Consider the following 27,619-nt stretch of genomic DNA (forward strand, 5'->3'; position numbering starts at 1 on the left):
AAGCTTGTTCTTTGTTTCAGGTTCAAAGAAATGCATATTTCCTTACAACAACTTTTATCATTGACCCAAAATAAATGTTCTTTCATCTGTTTTCTCAAAATGATATTTCACATTAAAGATGCTTATGTATCCATACATGCCTGAACTTTTCTTAATAAACTCTATATGCTGTCATTAGAAAAGGTATATAAATTTTAGAAACAAATAATATATGTTCCAGTGGTATGGTTTTCTATATTAGAAAATTCCTAGTAAAGAAAATGCTTAGGTAATAAAGTTAAACCAGAGTCACGTGAGTTGGAGTTGAGGTTGTTATGATGCAACATACCTGTTCTTACATTTATTAAAAAATGGTGTATTTGTTGGGTGGGCATCATAAAGCCTGTGGGGTTTTAATTGCTGCCCTCTTGGTTTTCTGATACGCTAGGTTTGCTAGATTTTTTACCTGGAATTATACAGATACCACCTGCTCCTGTAATCATCTTGATGTGGTTTTACTTGTTTGTAATGTAGATCAGTTCGTTATAAATGCACAGTTCTGTTTTTAACTGTAGAGCTATTCCTATGTAGTAGAAAAATCTCAAATCTGCAATTTATTCCTAGCATCGTCTTAATCAGGTAGTTATTGTGGAGTGTCTGTGCACCTTACAGGTGTGCTTTTGGCTTTCTGAATTCATGGGCATGGAGAACTTAAGGAAAATTAGGACCAAATGTTGGCTTCCTCATTTCCTTCTTGTATCTTGAACAGACTGGAAGTCAGGTTTGTAACAGACACCAAGTTGTCAGCTTTAACTGTTACTAAGTAAGTTACTAGTACTCTGCAGCTGGTTATGGTTTATCTACCATGAAATGGTGCTTAACTGCAAACAGCTGTGCAGGAAATGACAGCCTACTGAAAAACCGTCGTAAAATATTTTTGGCGAGTGAACTTCTAGTTATAAGTGAAAATCTTATTTACTCTATGTATTTTCTTCTTCTAGAGGGCCTATTTAGGGTTCAAGATGCCACTCTTTAGGACTCAGCCTTTTATGTATCAGGAACCCTTGAGGGTACCCTCCGCAAACGCCCTCCCTCTGCACAAAGCCAGGTAGACTGAAATTCCATCTCAGCTCCTGGCCACCCCCTGGGAAGAGATCCATGGCGATCACTGGGAGTACAGTACTGACTGACAGAAAAATCCTTCTTTGGGAAAATCAATAAAGGTTAACAAACAATGAGATATGTAACAAAGGAAGAAAAACAAATGAAAGCCTATGGTGTGTGACATACAGTGTAATTTCCCATCAATCTCCACTGTTAACCAGTGGTTATCCTCTCCTGGGGTGGTGGGTAGGAGGCTGCTGTTCCCCACTGCAGGCAAAGAGATGGCATTGCTGGCACTGTCCCCTCTGTTCCCTCTCAGGTATCAAAATGCTTCATACTGAGTACAGGACATTGTAATGAGTCGTGGTGTATCAGCTTCTCCAGTTCATCTTGGCTTCCAAGGGTACAGCCTTACTGTATCCAAGTACGCTTTTTTCAGGACTGAGACCTTTAAATTAACATAAGGAATTTTTATTAGAGGAACAAAGGTAATAAAAAACCCGAAATGTTTTCAGAAAATAAAGGGAGGAAGATTCAGTTTTCCAACCTAGGAGGAGGAAGAGAAGAAGAAATTGCTGACTCTACACACACAAGAAAAAGAAGATCTTTCAAACTCTATGGGTTTACACATTCTTTTTACTAAACTGAAAAGGGAAAGCCTTTCGCTTTCTGTTGAGAAATATTTTGTGATGAGAAAGTGGAAATTAACTTTACATAAAACCATTGCTTTAATTTTAAAATACTTTACACGTTGGAGTCCTAGTCACTTCCTGAGCTATAAAACTGATAGGCTCCAGAGTACGGATCACTTCATTATTTCTCAAATGACTGACATCAGTCCTTCTTCAGAAGAGAACAGGGGAATCCAAGTGCAGGAACAAGACTGAAGTCAGGAGACCTGAGCTCTGCTTTTGACTTTTTCTCTGACTTCTGTGACCTTGATAGATGTGTGTAATTTGGGAGTTCTAATTCATAGTCTCTGATTAAAGCAATCCTCAAAGTACTCCTATTAAACGAACAAAACCAAACCCATAGTATCTTCTGTCCAGTGTAGGATTTACCTATACCTATATTTAGCTACTTCTGTATAGCTATACTAAAAATATTCACAGAGTTTAATGAGAGACTTCTATTATATTAATTAAATGCTTCACGATTAATTTATGAAATGCATTGTTTATTGTATAGAGGCTGGAAATTATTTCTTGTCCACCTGGATTTGCTGAGATTGTTTTTGCTGTCTGTGAAATCCACAGCTATTTATTATTTTCATGTGAGAAGCTGTTGCTTTTGTTTTCTTTGTTTGTTTTTGACAGAGTAATAGGCTCTTAAATGTTTCCTAAAAAGGTGAATACTACCAGCATAGACAAAGACTTGCCTTTAACATGTAGAACATATTTTTCTTGAGCATGGAAAAAGACTTTTTAGTAATAGAGTACTTCTGTGGGAAGATTTTAACTAAAGGTTTTATGGCCTTTAGCAGGATCTGTTACTTATGTTCAGTAAAATAATGTTCCTAACAGAGCAGGATGGTACTGATGCAATTTCTTCCATAAGCCCTAGTGCAGAGGTAGCTCTAGGACTTTTAGAGGAAGAATTCACTGTCTCCTGTTTGCTTAAATATTTACAAGCAGCAAGTGTATTTCAAAGTAGGTGCTTGTTGAAGGGGGAAAAATAAACAGGTCATTTTAAGCAATTGCAGTAAGAATCACTATAGTTTTATGGCTATAAGCTGTATTTGTTAAAATTTTTTGTCTGGAGTCAAGAACGGAATGGGAGCACAATTCATAAGAATTTAGAAAGGAGGGGGAAAACAAATAAGGAAAGGGCTTCAGTGTTCCCAAACCAGAGTGGTACCGCCTGTCCCATGTGTGAGTGAGGTAAGAGAAATGAAGTGAGTATAAAAAAAAAAAAAAAAAAAAGAAGTGAAAGTGGGAGGATCAAGTACAGAATATAATGTCATGTGAGGCTTCAGAAAATTTCTGCGGTATTGCCTAGGAAACACACTGCCAGCTTGCAGTCAGCAGCCTACACATCTCGTGGCTCCGAGTAAGTGTGAGCATCTCAGGAAAGCCCCTGGGACCGCCTGTAGCTGAGGCGTGTTTTATGTGTCACACACTCGCAGTCCTCTGCACAGGGCTTTTGTGCAGACTGGCTTTTGCAAGCGTGGCGTGCCTGCAAAGCCTTTGTTTTGTTGTTCTGCTCCTTCCTCAGCATTCTCCATTCTAACTGCTCTGGTCCTGTAGGTATCGAGTGCATTAAGCGACTGCTGGCCTGAGTTAGTTCTTTACTTCAAACTAGATCTTTTGACTCTGTGTGGGATGTTAGAGTACCTGCTTTGTTACTAATCCCAAGATTATAGGGTAGCTTTTATTTTTGTACATTCCTCCATGTGTTCTCCTAAAGAACTGATAAAAAAAATGATTCTCTGGGTTTTCTCTGTTGAGCAGGTGTATCTGTTTCCTTCACGGGAGTTTGGAGGATATAAAAACTGCCCTCAGTAGCACTACTTTGCAGTGCGTGCCTACAGACTGTTTCTCAAGATCATTCAGGATAACTTCTAAATTTTCCTTGTGCGTATTTTGACCGATGCCATGTTTCCACAGCACTGATTTGTTCAGCAATGTATATGGCAGATGCCGTACACTTTGAATTATTTCAGGAGTTAGTGTCTTCTGAGAGAGAAGGGATTTCATGCGTAGCTTTACATTTCCCAGCAACAAAGCAAAGGTAAAGACTGAAGGACGGACTACTTTGATTAGCCCCAATTTTTAAACATTGGCTTAGAATGGTGGTAGAGAAAAGAAGATATTCCTGTAATTACTGTCTGTGAAACATAGAATCGTAGAATCACTAGGTTGGAAAGGACCCACTGGATCATCGAGTCCAACCATTCCTATCAATCACTAAACATAACCTGCATCAGGTTTCCCTGTGGGGGCCAGGGCATCTGTCAGCCCTTTCGCTTGGAACCTGCTTTCTACATGCTCTGTGTTGCATCACCTGTGGATCTCCTTGGCATTGGCTGTAGATGCCAGGCTGACAAAAGTGTTTCTTGGACAGATAAAGAAATTCTGAAGTCCCTGGGTCCTTACACCGTCCACAGTCACTGGTGTGCTGTCCTTCTCTAGCAAGCAGGTGAGATGCTGTAGCTACCACTTGTCAGAACTGAGTTGAGCTCAATGGAGTGAATGTGCTGAAATAAAAGTTTTGTCTGAAGGTTGGCTCTCCATGGGAAATGTTATAAAGGGATTGTCTGGGTATCCAGTGTTAAGAACAGAAACTGATTTCTTTTTCTGTCTCTTTCTCTAGGTCTCCGAAAGGTGATGTCCACAGTGAAGGATATATCTTGGAGGTAGAGTGCTGCTCCTTAAACCAACTTTCAGACAAAAAGGAGATGCCTGATTTTATTAAGAAAGTGAGTAAAAAAAAAAAAAAAAGTAAGGCAAAACCCAGTATGCTTTTATTTGCATTATAATTACTTCTAGTTCTGTTGACCTGGCAGTGGGAATACACGTACATTTTGAGTAGCTGAAAAATTTCACTAGAGCTTGATGTTTCATAACTTTTAAGTTTCTGAAGGGCTATTATAGTTATGAGAAGGGCTATTATAGTTATGAGAGAAACAGGTTTGTTCATATTATTATAAGAAAATAATTTGTGGCATCACAGGACACTGACCTCTCTCAGATGATATCAACTAAGTTGCCAGTGTAGAAGACAGTCCTATAATGGTGTAAGCATTTTAAATTGAAACAATATATGCAATTTCCATTTTAGTGTCAAAATACCCTGTGGTGGGATAATACTGCAGCTAAAAGGCCTATGAACTCCTGGAATTCCCCAGATTATTTGAGTTTTGTTTCACATGAAGTTAGCAGTTAGATATGGTACTGGTAACCTAAATACCTTTATTATCTGGAATAGTGTTGCTTTCAGTAAGCTTTTATATATACCAGGGAATTTGAAAAAAAAACTGCAATTCTTTATTTGTTGCCTTACTTTTAAAATTATTTTTGATGCTGTAATATTCTTCCAGACTGGAAATTAGCAGATTATGTCAATTTTAGTGAAGACAGATTCATTGTGCGTGTTTCAAATTTTGCAGCATCTGTTATAAAAACTAGCATTAAATGCTATATTTACTTAGCCACATGGTGTAAGAATAGTGTGAGTAGGCATACACCCCTAGCTTTAATCCATTTTGCCGTGATAATAGTTAAGTAAATTTTGCAGAACAAATTTCAACACAGGCTGTCTGAGCTTGATAGGGGCTCAGCTTGACAGACTGCACTCATGTTCAATCTTTCCTTTTTACTATGAATTGTAAAAACTGGATTAAAGATAATGCACCTATGACTATCTGATCATCATCATCACTTAAAGATATATATAGATTTTGCTGTCAGAAGACACTGAAGTTTACTGATCTCTTCCTAATATTCAGAAGTTTGAGTCCAATTTTTGTTTCGGGGCTTATTGTGTTATTGCACTTTTATTCTGACACTATATTCAGTTATTTCAATATATTCAAACTTAGGCAAAACTGATGTAGTTCTTGTGTATCAGTTTCAACATGTTTGATTTTGTTCTTCAGTTCCTTGAGTTGAAGTAGATATATAGGCTTACCTGTCACAACTGGTAGCAAAGTTTTATATCATTACAACAGAAAATTTCTTTACATTTGCAACTTCAGAAAGAGTGTGGCTAACATGAAAAGAAAATGACAGTCCAGGAGTCAGCTTATTTCCATAAATATCCAATTCAGAGACTCGTTAAAATGCTTTTCTAGACATGGAAATGCTTCTGTTTGTAAAAGCCATTTGATTATGGGGTTCTGGAGATGCCTTTTTGAAATATAATAATTTAAATTTTAATAGCAAAAATGTATATTTACTGTTTCTCTGTAGGCTGAGTATGTCACTCATCCTCAGATGTTATTTGATGTAGAGGAAGATGAAGTTCTTTGAAGCTGTTGCTGTCAAGTCTGTGCTGTGTCACTGTCTTTACCTGATTAAACACATTGTGAAAGTCTCAGCACTTTTATGTAAATCCAAGTTAGCAAGCAAGACCTGTTTAGGAGTAGGAATTAATTGTCATACTAACTAATTTGTCTGAGCAAAAAAATGTCCATCACTTTTAAGGGCATGAAAACCACATGTTTACAAATGAAATAAATGAAAAATAAAGGACATTATTCAAAGAAGGTAGTAACAAAAAGCTGTTAGAGGGGACAATTGTTTGCTTTCAATAAAGAACAGCCCTGTAGTTCTTCTCAAACTGCGGAATGCAATTGAAGTTAATAGAGTGTTGTAATTGAATAAGCAAATCCTTGATCATACAGCTTTTCATAACAGAGGCTTTTAGCACAGGTTTACCATCTTACTGCATGGCAAATTACTATATTTAAAAAAAAAAAAGATACCAAATAGATCAGCCATATTTTCAAGACAAAATAAGAAGTCAAAATTTTCTCCAATTATGAACTTACTGGAAAAAAATCCTCTACCTTCAGAACATTAATTTTATTATGCACTGCTGAGCAAGTATTGTTTTCATAGAGTTTGAACAAGGATGCAGTTTTAATATCTTCTTTTCTTAAATGAGTATTTGCTGCATTGAAAATGTACGTCGTATTGAATATTAACTGGTTGCTCCTGGCAAACACAAAACAATTTTGCAGTGGCATACAGCGTAGGTAATATCTTTTTTCCTGCTTCTGTAACTCCATATAAATGGTTAAGAGTAATGAAGTGGAAACAAGGACATTACTTCACCTGGAGAATGCCTCTCACTCACTTAAATACAGTGCCTCGGTACAATGTTGATTGTAAAGCATTTAATAAATGCCGGAGAAAACTCTCCAGTCCGTGTTCTGTTGCTGAGATCCCTCTGTGCTTCAAGACTCTGTCCCAATTCTCTATTTTCTTCTATTTTTGCTATTGCTATGGGTTTTGACCGCAGTAAGAGCCATAGAGGACAGGAAACAGATAAGAATTGGGGGCATAATGTTGCATGGGATGCACTCTTCCTGTACCTTAAAATCTTGTTGGCATCATCCTGTTCTATTTGTTCTCTCATATCAATGTGGGTCTGATACAGCTCAGCAAGTCCTAAAGAGCTCAAGCAGTCCCATGGTGTCTTTGTCATTTAATTCCTGGGCAATGAAAGAAGTAACTTAATTGTTTTGTATGTACTTCACTGCTTCACTGTACTATTGATACTAGCATTCCTGTCCTTAGCTCTCAGGTAAAGCACAGATTAAAGATTTGTCTATTTGCTTTTTAATGAGCAAAGCTAACTTCTGATCACTGTGGCTCAGATCATTCTGAAGTTGTTGCAAGTCAGAGATGTTACTTCTAAAATACTGTATTTTATAATATTTTAATTTATGTCTTGTGTAAAGTAGGGTAGCTTTTAATTGCTTCCTTGGTTGCTTTTTATTTCTGTGTATCCTGTTATTGTTTTTTTTCATCTGTGAGTGTTCTCCTGAATCTACTGAAACAAGTAAGGAAAGAAAAAGCTAGACTAACATCCCAAGAAAAGATGGATATTTTGGATACACAGCCATATATGAATGCTAAATATGTTTCTCATGACCTTTTTTCCCTCATCAATCTGAGTTACATGCTCTAGAAGAACTGTAACAGGCAGAAGGGTTTACTCCTGTGTTCACATCTTTGTGGTGTTGGTGGAAGCTTAGGAAATGGAGGATAGTTTCTTTAACATTTCTTCCCAGTTCTGACTTCTTAAAATTTAGGAAGCACATATTTGTATACTTGGTTGCATGCTTAATAATGCTCTTTCAGGAGGAAAGGAAATTCTTATACATTAACATTTTTCACTTTGACCCCATTGCAGGGTTGATCTGTTTTGTCCCCATGGACTCATTATCCGTCCTTAGGGAAGTATGATAAGCATGGAAAAACGTGGTTTAAAAATGCTGCGGCTTTATGGAAAATCAAATGCAGGAATCTTCTTTTTGTGTTTTTTGACTAGTCAAGGATCTCTCCCTACTAGTCTGTCCTTACTTGACTCAAATGAGGCTAAATCCTTGAAAGAAGCCTGAGGTTGTGCAGGTGAATAATTGATTTTGCATTTTCAGAAGTGGACCAGTTCAGCTTAGAACACGACTGCATCGTGAAACAGCTGTGTAATACTTACCTTACAATGACATCTTCCACACGAGACAGTGTTTGTCAAATAGGTCATTGCTATTCATAGTCATGGTGAACTTCAGTGAGTTTTCAAATGCCATCACCATCTCTAGCTCAAAAGCTGCCAGTAACACGTCACTCCCGTAAGTGTTCCTCTGAACAAATTCCGTAGTCTAGAGTAGCCTAGAAATAATCTTAACTCCTGCAGATGTAGTGAGTTGGCCTGTAAGTTTGTTGAAATTTATTTTCTAGTAATAGCATTGCTGGGCCATGGAAGTCTTGGTACTTCTCAGACTTAAGGGAGTGGGACCCCAGGGAGGAACATGCCAACAAAACACATTGCAAGGATGCTGCCACTTATGTACTTGTTCTGGAGTTTGATCTGAAACAGTGACCACCAGTTCTCCTTGGTACAAAGGCAAGTTGTGTAGGGACTGGGCTATTTGGAAAGAAAGTTACATTAGTAACACTTGCATGAAGAACTCAAATCTTACATTCCTGAAAGATCTGCCGTATTTGAGCCCTCTTGCCAGTTTTATGGAATGTATGATATCAACTCTAATGATAATATAGTATTTACTGTATTTTTTTAAAATAAAATACCAGGAATAGAACTGGCATGAAGAATTGATGTATTTCAAGTGTTTGTTTATGTATTGGAAATTAATACGCTCTACCAACAAGCTTGAACTGCAGTTGAACTTACTCGGTGTACTCCTGAAAGGTGAGACGTTTCTCAGAGGGATTCGATCTTCCTGCCCTCAGTCCTTAGGAGGGAGTGACAGGCAGAAGACGGGGTGAGTTAGGTTAGGAACTCAGGTTAGGTTAGGTTAGGTTAGGGTTAGGAACTGCTATGCACCCTGAACTGCCACAGGTCAATCTCACGACATGTTTCTCCATCCCGATGTTTTTATCAAATTACTGAGGTACTCCTTTTCCTGCTCTGATGTTTTTTTCCCTCCATTCATCTGTAGCTATTTTGGTGTTATCAAGATAACTGCTATCTCAGTTCATGCACGTTGTTTTTTGGAGAATTAGCTCTATTATGGCTGTAATTGGTCAAACATTTTTGTATTGGTATTGTTATTAAAATACAGCTTAATTCTCCGGCTTCTTCTAAGTTGCTAGGTAGAAGGAGAGTTGGAGTACATAGGAGGGCTTCCGTTTCTCCTATAAAATAAAAACTGAACAGCTATTGAATTCTCAAGAGCTTTTTTAATCTTTTCCATAGGTTATAGAACCTCAGAATCATTTAGGTTGGAAAAAGCCTTGGAGTCCAACCATAAACCTAGCACTGCCAAGTCCACCACTAAACCATGTCCCTAAGCACTACATCTACATGTCTTTTAAATACCTTCAGGGATGGTGACTCCAACCCTTCCCCAAGCAATCAGTTCTGATACTTGACAACGCTTTCAGTGAAGTAATATTTCGTAATATCCAATCTAAACCTCCCCTGGTGCAATTTCAGGCCATTTCCCCTCTTCCTATCACTTGTTACTTGGGAGAAGAGACCGACACCCACTTCTACAACCTCCTTTCAGGTAGTTGTAGGCAGCGATAAGGTCTCCCCTCAGCCTCCTCTTCTCCACGCTAAACAGCCCCAGTTCCCTCAGCTGCTCCTCAAAAGACTTGTTCTCCAGTTCCTTCATCAGCTCTGCTGCCCTTCTCTAGACACGCTCCAGGACCTCAATGTCTTTCTTATAGTGATGGGCCCCAAACTGAACACAGTATTTGAGGTGTGGCCTCATAAGCACCAAGTACTGGGGGATGATCACTTCCCTACTCTTGGTTGCCACACTGTTACTGATACAAGCCAAGATGCTGTTGGCCTTCTTGGCCACTTGGATGTTCCCAGTCCAGGGAGTAGTTTAGCCCATGTTTGGCTCTCCACTTAATTCCTACATAGTTAACTCACATTAGAATGAGCATTTGTCTTTTATGATCAAAACAAGGGGACTTCACATATCCATATAGTGTGTAAAAATGATATTAAATTATTTTGAACTCTTGAGTTTTCAACTTCTTTTGAACTCTGATTTTGAACTTCTAAGTTTTAAAACTCTCTTCAGCATCTAACTATGAAATGGAGAGAAGAAGTGAGAGATGAGAAATATGTCATAGGACAAATTTTTCCATAATAATAGGTAATTTATATATATATTTGTGTTTCTAACAGTATGACAAGCAAATGAGAGGACAAAAATCTGCAATTTCCTAGAAAAACAAATGTGAACATTACTAATTGTGTAATTTTTTTTTAGCTTTTATTTGTAATGGCTTAAGAAAACACTGGGTTTTATATAGCTGATCCAGTATTTATCACATTCTTGTCTCTTTTTCTTTGCTGTTTCTTATTCTTCATCTTTTGATCTTTGCATTGAGGTTTCTTTTTTAGAAGGAACAAAGAGATGCAGCTTATATGTTCTGGAGAGCGCTCCACTGTTGGTGGATTTGTTGACTCTGTCACTGCAATTTTACAAGGATCTCTTCTGTGAAGTCTCTGATTGCTCTGTTGGTGCCAGAGTTCCTCAGATGGTTATTGTGATCCTAAGCATTGTTCTTTCCTTTAGATACGTTTTAGCTGGCCTGTTCAGAAATTTCCTGGAGGATTTACAGTGAGAGCAGGTGGCAGTAAAAGACAGAAGAGGGGGAAAATTCAGTGTTTAATATTGCTCAGAGGATTGTTTTTCAAATGAATAAGCAGTTCAAATTTACTTCTATGGCTAGAAAATGACCCCTCTAGAGTACTGTTTATTACCTAGGATTACTTATGTAGATGTGATCTCAACCTCTTCTAAAGTCGTTTCCATCCTGAAAACAAACCCAAAAAATCCCACCCCAAAACCTTCATTTGCCAGGGTATTTGCAAAAGAACAATACAACATTTATTTCTTCAGCGCACTGTAATGAAAAACATTACAGAGCACTTAGTCGACTGCTTTGTTTTCTGCATGTTTTCAGTGCAAACAGAGCTCTTATTTTATTTTTAAGTATTTGGATCTTAGAAGTAGATCTGGTCATGAGGCAGAAGTTGAAGCTCAACATCAATGGTTCAGCTGTTTGTGATCTGCTCTGATAACAGTTATTAAAGTGCATTTTGTTAACATTTTGTAAGTATATATATAACAAGAGATGGTAAAAAATAGCGTATACTGTGTTTTAAACAGCCTGGTGTGAGGGGAAACATCTGTTCCTGGTTAAACTTCTTTCAACTTGTGTTCTTTTGACTAAGCCCTGTAAGAGTGGTGTTGATATATATCTTCCATGAACATTGCAAAACTATTTTCAGGACTCTCCCAGGAGCCTGGTTGTGCTTTTATAATCCTTTGCCCCCAGCAGCTTTCAGAGTCATCCTCTTGACCAAGATAAAAATAGATGTTATGAAGTATGCAGTTGATGTTTTTAATGATCCCACTTCTGTCTGGTGGGAAAAATAACCTTTTTTTAAAAAAAAACAAACAGTGAATATGATAATATTTTATACTGTGCTAAACTAAAACATGGGCAAATTTTTCAAATTATAATTTTGCCTACAAGTAACAGATGGCTCGATGAAACAATGTGATTTTAAAGAAACATTCTTTGGTTTATATAAAGATAAAAGAACGTGTTCCCTGCAAATTAAATATAAAGTTGGTAAGTTTGAGACTGAATTCTTGATTGTAAAAATATTCCTGTTGTCCTGAACCTTTTTGGTTTTTTTGTTTCCATTCCTGGGGACAGAGATGGACTAAACCAGTGTCCCAGTTTTGAATCACATTATTGCTAATTGATAAGTTATTGTTTTCTCATGTTCTACAAAGAACACGGAACTGTGTTCATACAGTTAAAATGGTCATTAGATGCAACACTCAGCTATCAATTTCTATAAATCTTTATTTTCCCCTTGCTTATGTTAACTCACTAGTGTCAAGAGTTTCTCTCAAGAGATTCATGCGATAGTCATGGTCTGCATTTTTAAAATGCCTGTTCTCTACAGCAAGTGCTCGGGACAGAGTTTCTATAGACTTTTGTTTAACAGCGTACATCAAATATTTGGGTTGAGTGAGAGTAGCTGGCTGCTCTGTAGCAGTTTATTCCATGTCTAAAACAATTTCTGAGGAATAAATCTTAAATGATGTGGATAAATTCAGGAATTATTTTCAGTATTTAGGGCAAGGATAGGAGGACATGGTATATTACATGGATTTTAGGCAGGTACTGCAGTCACTGAGCTGTTGTGCAACAATGTTTGCCCTTTGCCAGCTCTGCGAAGAAACAGATGCTAAAATAAGTCAATAATTTGAGAAGAGTTATTGCCCCCAGGGCCACAGAGGGTGAGACAGTGTAGTTGCAAGAGCTGTCGTCCAGTAAGATATGCTGCAAAGATCAAGTGTACTTGCACCATGCTGCACTGCATGTCTAATATGGTTATATTGTTCTCAGGAAGGAATGTGCAACTAACCAAACTGAAGAGGAGTTTCAGATTATTGCTCTCATCCCTGCCTTGGCTGCAGTAGCAGGAGACATACAGCTTGCTGTAACTTAATATCTCTTGGCAGCACTGTCTTAAGAGGCTGTCTTCTGTTTTATTCAGTGCAGCTAAGTTGCAGTAGCTACTTGCTTCACTACATTTCTCCCTGTTCTTGTAGCTTTCAATTCCCTTTTGCAGAGGCTACTGCCAATGAGCACATTATAAAAGTGCAAAGCTTGTGTTCTTTTCCCTGATTGGTGCCTTGTTATGCTCTATCATGTATGCAGCGAGAGCTTGAAGTGTCAAGTCAATGGTTCTGTGGAATGGGCTGTGTACTGCAAAGTTGGAAAAGCAGCGTACATCTGTTTCTTCAAGAAGCTGATTAGTTTTTAGCCAACTTTTAGATCTGCCAACTTCATTCTAATAGTCTTATTTGAAGTTCCTGAACAATCAAATTATGGTCAAGATTTTAATTGAAAGCATCAATATAAACACTGTCAACAATACTGCTTAAAGGACAACTCCATGGTTTGGGATTATGGTAACGTTTTTCAAGGCATCACTCCAATGTTTTATCCCTGATGGCCTATTTTGATGTAATTGGCAGTGAAAATACTTGGTAATTTGAAAGCCTGAACACAGGCTGGGATTTGATTTTCTAAAAGCTACATTTATATTTACTTATGTTTACATGAACATGGGCTATCAATTTCAAATTCAGAATTGGTGACTGTGAATTAGAAAAGATTAAAAATGCATTGGAAGTACAGGTGTAAATGACAGACCATCCTAGTCAGGAAGAATCATAGAATCACCAGGTTGGAAGAGACCCACTGGATCATTGAGTCCAACCATTCCCACCAATCTCTAAACCATGCCCCTCAGTACCTCATCCACCTGCACCTTAAACACCTCCAGGGAAGGCAAGTCAACCACCTCCCTGGGCAGACCGTTCCATTGCCTAATGACCCTTTCAGTGAAGAAGGCTGCATGATTTCGAAATCTGGAGATAGGGAAACAGAGTCTTGGAGCAACAACACTGAGAAAGGAACAGCAGTTGCTGCTTTGCTGTTTGATGAGTAGAATTCTCTTTTTGTTGTAATGTAGTATTAGACATGCAAAAACGCCAAAGTCACAAAAGTTTTGAGCCATTTAGAAAGAGCTAAACCCCATCCTTTCGAACATTAGCTAAGCTTAGTTAGTTTTAAAATAAGCAGTAAACTTATGATGACTGTTGCTGTCTTCTCAGGAAGGAGTGTATGGGACTGACAGAAAATATCAGAGGCAAACTAAAAGCCTGTCTTAATTTTAAACATCTGTTTTCAGGATTGAACAGACTAGAAGGGGGATGTGCAGTGTTTGTGAAGAAACTTGTACTACTAAATATTAATGACAGAGGACGTGGTTGGAAGACTGTAGTCCCGAACATCCTTTTCCAGTTCTAACTCCTGGCACGCAGTACATAGCGTTCTTCTCAAACCACAAGATCATGTTCATTGCATGAAGATCCCTGGTGCTGTGTCTGTTGTCGAAGGAAATTTGTTTGAATCCTAAAAAGAGGGTAGAAAAATACAACCATCTTGTTTGTGGTGCACATTATGAGATCTAATGCCTCTAACATTGTTATTTTAAAAACAACAACCAAATAGACATGCAGACAGACAAGCATTTCTTTTATTGGCTCAGACAGTTTATGCTTGGATTAAATAGATAGCGCTGAGCAAAATTAACCAGCTATTGTTTCAAAGCCATATGTTTGGCCATCGTTAGGACCAAGTAGCAGTCTTTCCCTTAGTCTGCTGCAGAGTTAACTAAATGCATCTGGCCATTGGAAAATCGGTTCATTGCTCCTAGAGAATGTTGTCGTTTCTCCAAGTCATTTTTATTATTTGTGCTCTTTGTAAATTGTTTCTGTTGGTTTTGTATTAGCAGCAGTCCCCTTTACTGGGTTGCTATGACGTTCTTTCAGTACCTTGTTATATCATGAACCATACACCAAACCTATTAACGACGTTTTCAGTCCTAATATCTAGGTTTAGAAGGTGGTTTTTTTTTCCAGATCATCAGGAAGTGTAAGCCTTGAGACTGTTTAAGACTGCTATAAACCGGAGTGCCTTGATGACATTAGTAAAACTGCTTTCTCTCTGAATGCATCCCAAAAATGCCCAGCTGCTGGCATACGAGAGTCAAGAGAAATTTGTAACAGTTGTCTTATTAAATCATTTGCTTGAAAATCCTTATCCAAGGGAGAAATCCTCATTATTAAACTGCTGTGCATTATTTCCCATGTTTATTATTGTGGGTAGAATACTGTCCTGAGCTTATGGGAAGTGTTTGGTTTGCTACATGCTGTCCCATGGGGGAAATGTACAGAATCTCCCTATAAGCAGTTATTGAAGCTGGTGAAAGTGTGTGATTCTGTTCAGCATAGGCTTCTATATCCTTGAGCTTCTCTCTATTTATAAGTAGTACCATTCTGCTCGCTAGGAATAGGAGATTAATACGGAGCTGATAATGCAGCAAGAAATGGAGAATCACAAACAATATGTGGACTGTACAATGAACGTGCCAAGTGTCTTTATTCTGAATAGATTTGAAAAGAAAACCTGTATGTGGCTGTTCAAAATAAGCTTTCAGCCTGGAATCTCTGTTCTGCTTTCATAGCTGTGAGGTTTATATTTTAAAAACAAGTGGTTTCTAGAAAAGAGGGTTTTGTCATTCAGCCATACTGTTGTCAGGTGTGGTTTTACAGATATTTAAATTAGACTGACAGCTATTTTCTAATTAGGTAGGGAGCCTTCAACAGAACTAGAGAAGATGGGACGTAAATTTGCTACATCAATGTAATGTTTAGCGACACTCCTTTGTGCTGCTGCTGGTTCTTTTTGTCCGAATGCAGTATAAAAATTGCAATCAGTCAGTTCCAAAATCGACAATAACACTTCACAAATTTTAAGAAATGTTAATACAAGTGCTCCAGCTAAAATTCAGTTAAGGTAGTGACATCGGGGCTGCACACAGTGCTTGTTCCTATTCCTGCTAGAGTTAGTGGGAAATTTGATATTTATTTCTCAGACAGCAAAGGCTAAATCTGTCATTTTTTTCCCCTCAGGGAAAATGCCAGGTTTCTAATCAAGCAAATTATAGTGATGACATTAAATTCTTTAACAGCCTCAGCCCTCTGTACACATGAAATTTCACCCCTTTTTTCAGCAGGTTCTATTTTTAAACTGGCGTAAATCCAGTTTATTGCACTCAGTTATAAATGAATTTGGATGTACCTACTTGGAATTTATACAGATTGAAATTAAGGAGTTAAATTCTGCATCTGTGGTTGAACAATAACATCTTTTATGATGGAGACCTGTTCTTTTATTTGTGGTTAATATAATCCAAGCAGCACTTTATGAGGCGATAGAGATGTTTCTGTTCCTCTTGGGGAAAGAACCAAATAATGGTTTTTATTACTTTAAATTTTGTTAGAATTTCCTTTTTAAAAATTTCCCATCATGTAAAGAACAAGTGTGGGGCATATTTAAAATACAAAAAAAAAAAAAGTCAATACAACAATTGAAATTAATATGTATCACCTAGTGTAAGGGCATTTTTAATCTAGCATTTGTTCTGATGTGATAGGTGGTGGAGATGCAGTTCTGCCTTTTATGCTACTTCTTTAGTCATAAAATGTAGTATGACAAGGACCTTTGTTAGTTCTCTTTATTCGTGCTCTAAATTTGCACATAAAGACAAGTGACTGTCGTGTTTATCTGATCTGGAATATGTTGTGGGTGACCCTGTCAGAACAGCATCATGTTCTTCCCATGCAGTTCAGCCTTACCCCTCCTTTCTCCTATGCATTGTCCTCTTACTGATTTCCAACACGATTTCTGCTAAGATATCTTCCCAAAAGCCTGGAACAGACGTATCATTTTATTTGTACCAGCACAGGATGCCTCAAATGGCCCAAAACCCACAGGTGGCTGGTAGAAACAACCCTTCTGTCTTGTGTAGCTCCTGGGCATGACCTCTCTGGGTACTGAGGTTTGGGCGTGTTTTTAAGTCTAATTCAAATATTCCGTATTTCAAATACAGGAAACGGGAAATGTGAATGTATGCTGGATGACATAATTAATTCTGGATGTGAAGGCAACTAAAATTTTGTACTCTTTAAGCTCTGAACAGGATGCTGAAAAATCAAATTGTCTTTGTTCGTAGCTCAAAAATGTTCAGGCATTACATTTTATTTATGAGGGGAGCTAGCCTCATCATGGTTTTGTGGAAACTTGGAAGGGAAAACGTGTTTGCATCTGCTGTTGCATCACTTTGCTGTTCTGCAGCTTAGATTGCACTGTTGATGTAACATTTCCTGCTAAACTGACTTTGTTGAAAATAATGAGGTGCTTGGTTCTCCTTTACCTAACTGGGAAAATTTGAAATATAGGTTTAAATAAGGTTTGCTGATTGATGTGTTGGGAAAGGGCCTTGAAGGTACAGTCCCTTTTTCCAGTCCTTCTGCTCAACTGTTAGGTTGATATGACATAGACCTTCACTCAGTCCTTAGTTCCTCCTATTTCTGTTCTGAGAACAAGAGCCTCCAAAGAAAAACTTCAGCATCAGATATTCCTTAGAACAAATACTTTTTTTTTTTTTTTTTTCAGTGAGCCAAGACTGTAAAATATTGCTACAAGAGCTCTGAAAGCTGTTCTCATCCAAATAACAGCATGGGAGAGTCTGCTATAGATTGACAAGCAGGTTTTATTGACCAGGACCAATAACATGACTGCATGTGTACGATCCTCAAACTCTTAAGAGTCGCATACTAGTTAAATTTCTATAATTAACTGCCGTGCGACCTACTAAACAAATGTAGTGGTGTATCTGTAGATTAGTGATTAGAGGTGACCTGAATGTGTATCTCTATCATTGACTGAATAAAAAAACATTTGTAAACTTAGAACAAGAAGTGAGGACCATTAAGCAGATTATGAATGCATCTATCATTGACATTCAGTTAAAGCTTTCTGAGCAAGTTAGTTACACGTTAACTTTCTTTGTAGACAGACATTTGATCAGGATACTGCTAATAGTATTTTTATTTGGAGGTTATTGTTCTCCTAAGCAATTAGCTTTAATTAACTCAGCATCCCGTGTTCGCCAGGCTAAGCACTTGTGAAGACTGTTAGCTTGTTTCCTGGAGAGCTCTGTTTAAGTTCCTGTGATCTCGAGTTAAATTAACGTGGAAAATATCATAGTGGATGGGAAGAGGAAGTTCTTGTTGTTGATCAGGTATAACCTATAGGTTTGTGTATTCAGAACAGTAACACATTACCAGGAAGCAGATGATTCATTTAGAAAAAAAAAAAAATCTGTGGAGGGAAGATGCAGAAATGAGCTTCCTCTTAAAAACAAAATAGAAAAAAGAAGAAAGTTGTATAAAATGATTCCTATTTACTTGCTGTTGAAAAAAGAGGCCTGAACTGGTTACTAGAATTATAGAATGGTTTGGGTTGGAGGGGACCTTTAAAGTCCATCTAGTCCAACACCCTTGCCTTGAGCAGGGACATCTTCAACCAGGTGAGGTTTTTGAGTCCAGGGATGGGGCTTCTACCATCTCTCTGGGCAACCTGTTTCAACATTTCACCACCCTCATTGTAGAAAAGGTCTTCCTTATAGCTAGTCTAAATCTACCCTCTTCTAGTTCCCTTTAAGTATTGAAAGGCCACAGTGTGGTCTTACCAGAGCCTTCTCCAGGCTGAATAAGACCAAGTCTCTCAGCCTTTCTTCATGGGAGAGGTTTTCCAGCCCACTGATCATTTTTGTGGCCCCCTTCTGGACCTGCTCCAACAGGCCTGTGTCTTTCCTGTGCTGAGGGCTCCAGAGCTGGACACGGTGCTCCAGGTGGAGCCTGACCAGAGTGGAGTAGAGGGGCAGAATTCCTTCCCTCGACCTGCTGGCCATGCTTCATCTGATGCAGCCCACGATACGCTTGGCTTTCTGGGAGCACATTGTTTACTCATGTCCAGCTTTTCATCCACCAGGACCCCCAGGTCCTTCTCTGCAGGGCTGCTTTCAATCCCCTCACCCCTCCAGGCTGTATTGATACAGGGGTTGCTGCAGCCCATGTGCAGGACATTGCATTTGGCCTTGTTGAATTTCATGAGGTTCCCATGGACCTACTTCTCAAGCTTGTCCGGGTCCCTCTGGATGGCATTCCTTCTGTTGAGTGTGTCAACCACACCACTCAGCTTGGTGTCGTTTGCGAACATGTGAGGATGCACTCGATCCCATCATCTATTTCATTGATGGAGATACAGCATTAGCACACAAGTTTATTTGAGCCTTGGAGAGTGATTAAGACACTTGAACTCACTGGAATTATGTGGTATGCAGGGAACATGAAATTATTTCTCCAATCTCAAGGCATTTATTTTTGAAATATCTATGTGTTTAGATTTCATATTATATAAGTAGTATACATTACGTGAAAACCTTTCCTTTTTTGGTGAGTGATTTTGATAAATGAATGAGCAGACACTTCTGTTTTCACAGAATCCAGGCTTTCACTGCAGCTTCTCCTGGGTTTGAGGAGGTTAAGGCTGGTGACTCAAATGGATGGTGCATCCATAGCGCTGAGTCTGCCTAGAAGAGATTTCTCTTTCTTCTTTATCTCAAGCCTTTATTAGCTAATTCCAGCTTTATCAAATTGTCATTACTACTAATCCAATGTATTTTTCATAGGGTCTTCTGTGATCTTTGATTCCTTCATTTTCCTCCTTGGTCTAAAATGTGGAGGATTAATAATAGCACCCTTCAGTTTCCATTTTTTCTTCTTTGTTCATCCCAGAGTGTCTTTTTCTATTCTGAGTTCTGTGTCTTCCCCAAAGCGATGTATTAAAATAGCTTTGCTTTTATGTACTCATGATGTGAAAGTTTGCTGTTTGTCTCTCAATCCAAACCAGGAAAAAACAACAACTGTTGTCGTAACGTATATAACATGCATATAAGAGAGAGAATTAATAGCCATTTCCTTGCATAAATGTCATGATCACGCACGTAATACAGCAGAAGGTGTAAGATGAGTCCCTGACTTCATAAGGTTGATACTAAAACTTTGTGTGCATAATACCATTTCCGATAATTTAGCATAAGTGAAATTTTCAGACAGATACTTTATTTCCTGTGAAGATATATATAAGCATTTTCTCATTTTTATTTTTTTTTTTATTTTTTCCCCCTTACTTTCACATTATTTCAGATGGTTTAAGGACATTTTCATGCTGCTTCTCTAGCATGTAAGTTTTTATGTAAATGTAACATGACAATTTCCTGTGGTAGTGGACAAAAGTAGCAAAATGACAGGCTAGCTGCCTTGAAGGGTGTTATTTTCTGTATTTCTGTTTAGATAAGACAGCTTGACAGTTAAAAATCTAATCTTCTTTGACTGGTAGGTTCAAGATGCTGCAAGTCAAGGCTTGAAATTTGTTGGAATTATACCTCAGTACCATTCCCAAAAGGACTGTCTTGTCAGTGCCTCCCTGACACCCACCAGTAACAACTCTGTGCAATCAAGAGATAATAAAAATGTTTCCAATAACCCTGAGGATCATGCTTCACCGGATGGCGAGAAAATAGATGGCATTAATGGATACAACACTCCAGCACCAGGTGAGGAAAATGCTGACCAGTGTGCCATATCCAGGGAGGGTGAAGGACAGGCTACTGAGGAGCTGAATCTCAACACTATGAAGGGAAACAATGAACGGTTTCCAGACACGAACCCAAGTGTAAGAGAAGCAGCAGACAAGCCAAACGGACTTGCAGAGAATCAAACACCAGCACGATGCTTAAAGCCACTTACTGGCAGTAAGTATTAAAGTGACCTCTCGTACATAAAAGTCAAGTTAAAATTGCCTCAATTATGTTCCCAGCTCCCTTGAGGGGAGCGAGGGTGTGGGGAGGACCTACCTGCTATAATATTGAAGAAAAGGTGAACCAAATGATCCACTTAACCTGATTTCAACATGGTTGCGCATTCACAATGACTGAGCTAAGTCAGATCGCAAATGAAGAGATGATATAAGCAGGTACAGCTTTGTTATGGCCCATTTGTATGCCTGAGTGTAAAGACTTATTTTTATCTGGTGTTCAACTGAATTGGTTCTTTTTTGTATTTGTTGTGATACCCTGAGAGCTCTTGATCTTTTGTATCCTTTTGCCCATTTGAATAAAAAACCCTACTAATCTGCCTGGCAAGGCTTTGCAACAATAGAAGGAATAAGTCACAAAGCCTTATCACAGTTACCGTCTTTGTAGCAGGTGAACAGATAGCTGAAATTAAGCCACATCAGCAACAGCAGGAATATATGTGATCTGGACTCTAAAGTCTCCTAGTACTTTATAGCCAGGCTGGGGTCAATGCTACGGTCAGAATTGTAATTACTGGAAAGCAACAATTACTTGGTAATGGTTTATGTTTGCTAATTCATAATAAAGGTCCTCTTGGTAATGATGCTTCTATTAATATGCCTTTCAGTCCTCATACTTTTTTATTTTTGTTCGCCATAGACTAGTTTTCCTTCTTTTCCTTCTTTTCCTTCTTTTCCTTCTTTTCCTTCTTTTCCTTCTTTTCCTTCTTTTCCTTCTTTTCCTTCTTTTCCTTCTTTTCCTTCTTTTCCTTCTTTTCCTTCTTTTCCTTGACGTATTCCTCCTCAGGTGTGCTTTCTACCTTTTAATGCCATTTTATGCCACCAAAACCAAAAGTCTCAGCTGAGGTCTCAAAATACCCTCCTTAAGGGGTTTGTTGCTTGAAGGTTACTTCAGCAGCAGGAATTATAGTTCAAAACAGGATGTAGATCAAAGTAATTCAGAAAACTAAGTTATCAGAAAAAAACTATTTTAGCTCTGTTTCCAGGTTAAAATCTCAAAATATTTTTCTTTCCTGTATTTGCTTAAATCCTAGAGAACAGCATGAACACTCATTTCTATATTACTGCTTTGCTTACTTTCTTTACAAGCTATAAATCTAGGTAAGGAAATTCCATCAACATTCCTTTCACCTGGTACTGTCCTCTACTTTTAATTTGTCCCTATTCTTTGTCTTACACAGATTCAATCAGACAATCCTAGACCTCTGAGGACTTTTTTATGTAGGACTGAGGAGGACGTTGCATTGTGCCCTCTTTGGACTATTGTCTTGGTTTTGGTTGCATTTTGGCATAATTAGGTTTTTGCCATCAGATCTGGATCTTTCTGGATCAGATCACTGGACTTTCATCAATTTTTATTGGTCAAAGAGGCATCTGGATTTGGTCAAAGCATAGCTATTAATTGAATAATTTATTCTGGTTTACACTAGAATCTTACACATTATAAAACCTCTTACTTTTATAGTTCTAAGCTAGTTATCTCCAAGTTTAATCAGATCAGTTCTTTCCCTTAGCAGGTTTAATCATCTTTTTTGATGCTATTCTTCTCCATAGTGAACAGTGGAAATCTTTTGCTGCAAGTAATCATCTTCACAATATTTCTGCTTAATATGAAGCTGATCACCTCCACTTTTCTCAACTTCTGTCTGCTACACTGCAGGATTTTATTAGAGCTGCTGATTTACCAGAAAAGAGGTTTTATTTTGAAAAAATGCTTTTAAGTTTCCTTTTTTATCTGTCTTTCTCTGAGTTCTTTTTGGCTTTATGTATTTCTCATACAGTTTTTTTAATTGGTGAGTTGTGCAAATACTTTCCAAGACTGCAGGTCTGGGAAGGCAGTTTTATGTGACAGTTACCTATAGTAGGATTTTCCAAAATCTATTGCCTGTACAACATTGCTGATTTCTTTATTACTCTTGTATGAATTTTTGTTATTACAGCACTCCCTTTTCCTCCCATGGAAAACGCATTTCAGTCTTTGGCACTAGTTCTCCATCCTTCCTTGGGAATATGAAGAGGGAAAGCATCAGGTGTTCTTTTTTTCCACTTAGCCTACTTATTCTATAGGAAGTAACCACTCTTGAACTCCTTCCGTACATAAAACTTCAGAAAAAAAATGTAATAGTTCTTGCTATTTGTTGAATGTTAAATTTGTTCTTTATACCATTCAGGTCTTATTTTTACACTACTTCATTTTTTTTCTGAATATAGTACTCATTCACTTCCCCTTTTATTAAAGGGCTCTTCAAAGCAGTGTTCAAAATTATTTGTCTGTGAACCGGCACAGATATCCAATGATTTGTCCAAAAGTGCTGTGTTACCTAGAGCCAAACTGAAGGTGTCTTTGTCCGTGCTTGAGCAGTCAGACTTGCTGGTGAAAACTGTTGTTAGTAGTGACTTGAACAGTGGTTAGGACTGGTCTACTCTACGCTCAGTAATGGTGACAAACCAAGTCAACCACTGAAAGACTCACACATTTTTAAATGTGTGTTGTCAACAACCCAGTGTCAAATTATCTCTGTATCATTTTCCAGTGCTGTGTTTCTCTATTGTTAATATAATGTCTTCATGTACACTAAAAAGATCTTCATTTCCAACATGAGTCTATTTTGGGTGTCAGAATCAAAATGATCATATAAGTTTTCTGTGTATGCTTTTCTGAGTTTGAATTGCCTTAATTTTATTCTTTCTAACCAAGTAGTAAACAGCGAGAGAATTCACGCTAGCAATTTATTCCTTCCTACTCTTCTTTGAGTCATGGTTCATATCTGAGATCATTAGGATTCTTTTTCGTGTTTGATTATGTCACGAGCTTCCTGCTCTCTCCTTCAAGTGCTACCAGCCTGTCTCTGAGCGTCTCCCTTCTAATACCTTTTTCAGTTACACCCTACTTCTTGCTCAGTGATGTTTACTGGAGAGCAATCTTAACATTTCTCTTGACGTTTCTTTCCTTACTCTAATACTTGAGATTAGAATATAACAACTTGAAAACAAGAGTAGCTTATTGAATGAATGAATTTCATATAATGTCTTTACTTTTTATATTAATTTCTTTTGGGAGAATTTTTGGCATTTGGAAGTCAATAAAAATTCTACCAATGATTTCCATATCCATTAATAAGTAAAATATTAATGTCAATTTTTTTTTAATCAGTAATTGTATTGATCATTGTATGCTTCTGAGAATTTGCAAGGTGTGTCTGCACTTAAACTTGCTTCCAGTTTTGGGGCTGCGAAAGCTGAGCTTTGCTGTCAACAATGACTTTTTTTTTTGTGATGATAAGCCTGCATTAACTGCTCCTATGACTCAGTAGAGTAACATGGAGCAGAGTCCAGAAAAAATTTTCATTTGTAAGAACCTTCACAGTTTAACTTCCAGAATTCAGTTACTGTTGTGTTAATGTCTCACCTTGTCTCAGACCAGCAGTAAATCAACTAAGCAGCTAGCATGGTCTCTACAGTAATGTTCTGTTGCGTTTTCTTAAGACAAGACTACTGCTTGCTTGTTCCATGCTATTGTATTATCAAACCCAAGTTCTTTAATACTTAAGTTTAGTGGCCATGGGCTATGGAATGCGGGTTCTCCAAAATTTGCAGTCAGGGTTTGCATTTGAACTGTCCTCAGTGTCACAGCTCTTTTAACAGTTCGTTCAGTAGGGGAAAAAAAAAGGTACTCCGTGCATTAATTTTTAGTGATTTTGTGACTGCTGGGAGTACTTAGAGCAGTTTGTGGAGCATGTTTTCCTATCTTGGTTTACACTGGTAACTCCAGTAGGAGGGTTGTCCATTAGTACTCATATTACTGTCTTTAAATCTTTTATTATCAACACTGAATCCAAAATTGGCAACAAATATTGGCAATAAAAATTTTGTATTGCCTTTTGAGACCCTACTGTGCTGGACGCTAGAGAAGTGTATTAAGGAGATAACCGCATCCCAAAGTATATTTTGCAACTGCTCAGTGTAATCCAGCAAGGACAAGCATTGGGTTATACATTGCTTTAGCTGAAATACCATCAAATAGTTATTACATTACTCTGTTTTTTTACTTTTTGGTAGAAACAGAGATCTTCGCTCTCTTCAACAAGCCAAAAACCCCACAAAGATGCAGCCAGTATTATACGGTGACAATCCCTATGAGGATCTCCAGGAATGGGCAGACTGTCAACAGCTTAGAAGCAAATTGGCTGGAGCACATGACTGATCACTTCAGGAAAGGAGGCTCATTGGTAAATGCCATCTTCAGCCTTGGAATGGTAAATGGTATGGAAATTACAGAAAGCATTATGCTGTGATTATTTTCCTTTCTCCTCTAATAGAGGTCATTATCTTTGAAGAGAAGACATTTGGGAGGTGCTTTAATATAGGCTTGGGACAGATTTGGTTTAGAGCAGCCTATTTCAGTGAACTGGAATGAAAGCAGAGGAAATATTTTGGCATTTGAATAAGGAAAAGGGATCATGTATTGTATTTCATAAACATACTAGAGATGATCCTGTAATTGCATAAATACACAGAATTAATAAACAGTAACAGGTAAAATGAATTACACTAATGAGATTGTAAAGCAGATTACATAAATGGAAGAGGGGTTTTCTTCTTAGCTGTCTGGCCACACGCTGCATCTGAGTCTGATTCCAGGTTAGTGTAAGGACCCTCCAGTTGCACTTGGCCAATGTGTAATAGTTACTCTCAGTTTTTGCAGAGACCCTTTCCACCTTGATGGTAGTGTTTTATAATGTTGTCTTCTATGTTTATTTCATCCTTGCTAGTATGTTTGTATAAGTGATGGGTAAATGTTGGTCTTAATTTAAGAAGGGAAGCGTAAAAAACAGAGTTTTGCATGTTGTGAAAATGTGGCACGGAATCCAGCTTGGTGCTGTAGCCAGTCTCTGCTGCACTCGTGGCTACCGTGATGTCTCTGAAGACAAGGCTGCTATACAGGGAAGGACTTAGTGCATAACAGAGATCTGAGAGACGTAACCAGAGGACGAGGAGAACAAACCAAGGGAAGTACTCGGACCTGAAGATGTTAAAGTTACAGATAGATTAATTTTACTGGAAAATTATGTGATTAGTCTACCTCATAGTTAAAGTGCTAAAGGCTGAGTCTTTCACCTAATATTGGTTTGGTTTACATTCTTCAAGAGGAATGTTGAAACCCATAGATTGGGCACTGCTGCTAAGATTCCTGGGTTTGTGCCTCAAAATTATAGGGAAAATGCTTCCAGGGCATCTTATTCCCGATTTGCTGCTGCTCAGAATTCCAGGACACATGATAAAGCACAGTAATGTGAGTAGGTTCTGGTAGAAGTCAGTAAGGAAATTAACAGGCAGTCCTAATTTTTCATTTTGCAAGCAAGTAGCAAAAAAAGGAAGGTCTAAAGTTCAGCTGATGGAATGCTTTCACACAGCTTCCTGGAAGGCCTTGTAATTGCTAATTAACTTGCTTGAAAACAAATGGTCATTTGCTTTATGTGTATAAATTGCAACTCATAGAGGCAAATCTAATTGGTGCTATCAGGCTTAGTGTTTTCTTTAATAAAAACTGATTATCAGTGCACTCTAAAATGCTTTAAACACAGCATTTTTCCCTTATTTAAACTTCTAAAGTTCATTTACATAACAGAGGCCTGGGGGAAGTTCATGTGCTTGGATACCACAGTGAGGAGTGCTGGATAGCTGCCTGTGGACATAGATAAAATAGGCTTGAATGATGACAGTAAAGTTTTGAAGTAAATAGGACAATGCATTGTATAAAAGTGGACAGATTCCAGCCTAGGTTGGATTAGAGATTGAAGATGAACAGTTAGTAAACATTTTTATTAACATTTTACAGTTACAGGAAGAACAGGCTTAGAAATTGAAAAGCTCGGAGTTAAGGTTTCTAAGAGTGCATTAATTAGAACAGTTATGTTCAAATGCCACGATCATGCCCATGCTATTTGAAGAACATTTGCTAAAAATATCTGTAAGTTGCTATCAGTTACAGTTAAATGTTTATGATTTAAATTCTAAATTTTTCCTGTGCTGCAGAGAAATGGAACAACTTATACGCCAACCAGGGTATGAAACAGCACAAGGTAGGGAGGAGGGAAGAAAGAGGGGGCTGAGGGCTTCTTAGCCCCTTACTTCTTTCTAGTCTTTTGTGGCAGCCTATCCAGCCCTTGATAGCGAGTCTCCTTATTCACTGATTAATCCTCTTCCAAATTAAGGTGATATTAGCATACTTTCTTTAATTGGTTCTATGACATTTCTTTGTTCTGGGGGCTGATTTCCTCTTTGGCTTAAAGTATGAATACGTTATTTTGCTTATTAGACTTAAAAACAGGGTTATTATCCTCTTCTTTTCCCTCTTGTCCTTGGAATGCCCAATGAAATGAAGATTTCCAGATTGTCAGTAGTCATAAATCTGTTTCTTCCTTCTGCCAACAGTTTAATAATTAGTCTTTAAAATAGTTTTGAAGTTCACTGATAACGATTGTTTCTTTTTGCTTATTGTGCCAGATAATTGGAAATATAACACAATTGCAAATTGCAGCATGTAAACCATGCAGAGTTACACCATATATTAAATGTATTCAGATTTTGCTAGTCATTTAGGAACAGAAGCTTGCTCGGTCCTCAAATGTTCTTCTGTTGACAAATAGCAGTTATTTTAATTTGGAGTTCAGTTTCTTGCTGGTGCTTTTCATCCAACCGGTGTTATTGCTAATTCTGCCTGTAGCCTAGGTGTAAACTGATCCTGCCTAGGGATCCAAAGTGATCATAGAACTTTGCCCTTGCCTTCTTGTAGTGAAAACTGGACACTAGCAGCAACCTACAGATTATTAGCAAATGGAAGGGGAGTAACAGGTGGGGGCTGTTTCTTTCCTATAAGAGCAAGTCTCCGAGGTGAGGGTGAGAAGAGGAGACACACCTAAGGTTATATTTTGATACCTTAACAGAGTATTCACAAGCTCATCTTTAGTTGTTTTGAGCTGCAGATCTTTACATGC

The 27,619-nt window shown here is 38.0% G+C and overlaps 1 protein-coding gene across 2 annotated transcripts in view; it reads left to right on the top strand.

Moving 5' to 3' along the window:
- The window catches only part of RFTN1 (raftlin, lipid raft linker 1), an 88,602-nt gene that overhangs the window by 36,975 nt on the left and 24,008 nt on the right, over positions 1 to 27,619 (top strand). For both annotated transcript variants that reach the window (XM_069860197.1, XM_069860198.1), the window contains exons 3-5: positions 4,396 to 4,501; positions 20,145 to 20,559; positions 24,681 to 24,884. In XM_069860197.1, the coding sequence (XP_069716298.1) occupies positions 4,396 to 4,501; positions 20,145 to 20,559; positions 24,681 to 24,884 (725 nt within the window). The remainder of the gene's footprint in view (positions 1 to 4,395; positions 4,502 to 20,144; positions 20,560 to 24,680; positions 24,885 to 27,619) is intronic.

The sequence above is a fragment of the Phaenicophaeus curvirostris genome, chromosome 6 (assembly GCF_032191515.1).
Source record: "Phaenicophaeus curvirostris isolate KB17595 chromosome 6, BPBGC_Pcur_1.0, whole genome shotgun sequence".
NCBI classification, from domain to species: domain Eukaryota; kingdom Metazoa; phylum Chordata; class Aves; order Cuculiformes; family Cuculidae; genus Phaenicophaeus; species Phaenicophaeus curvirostris.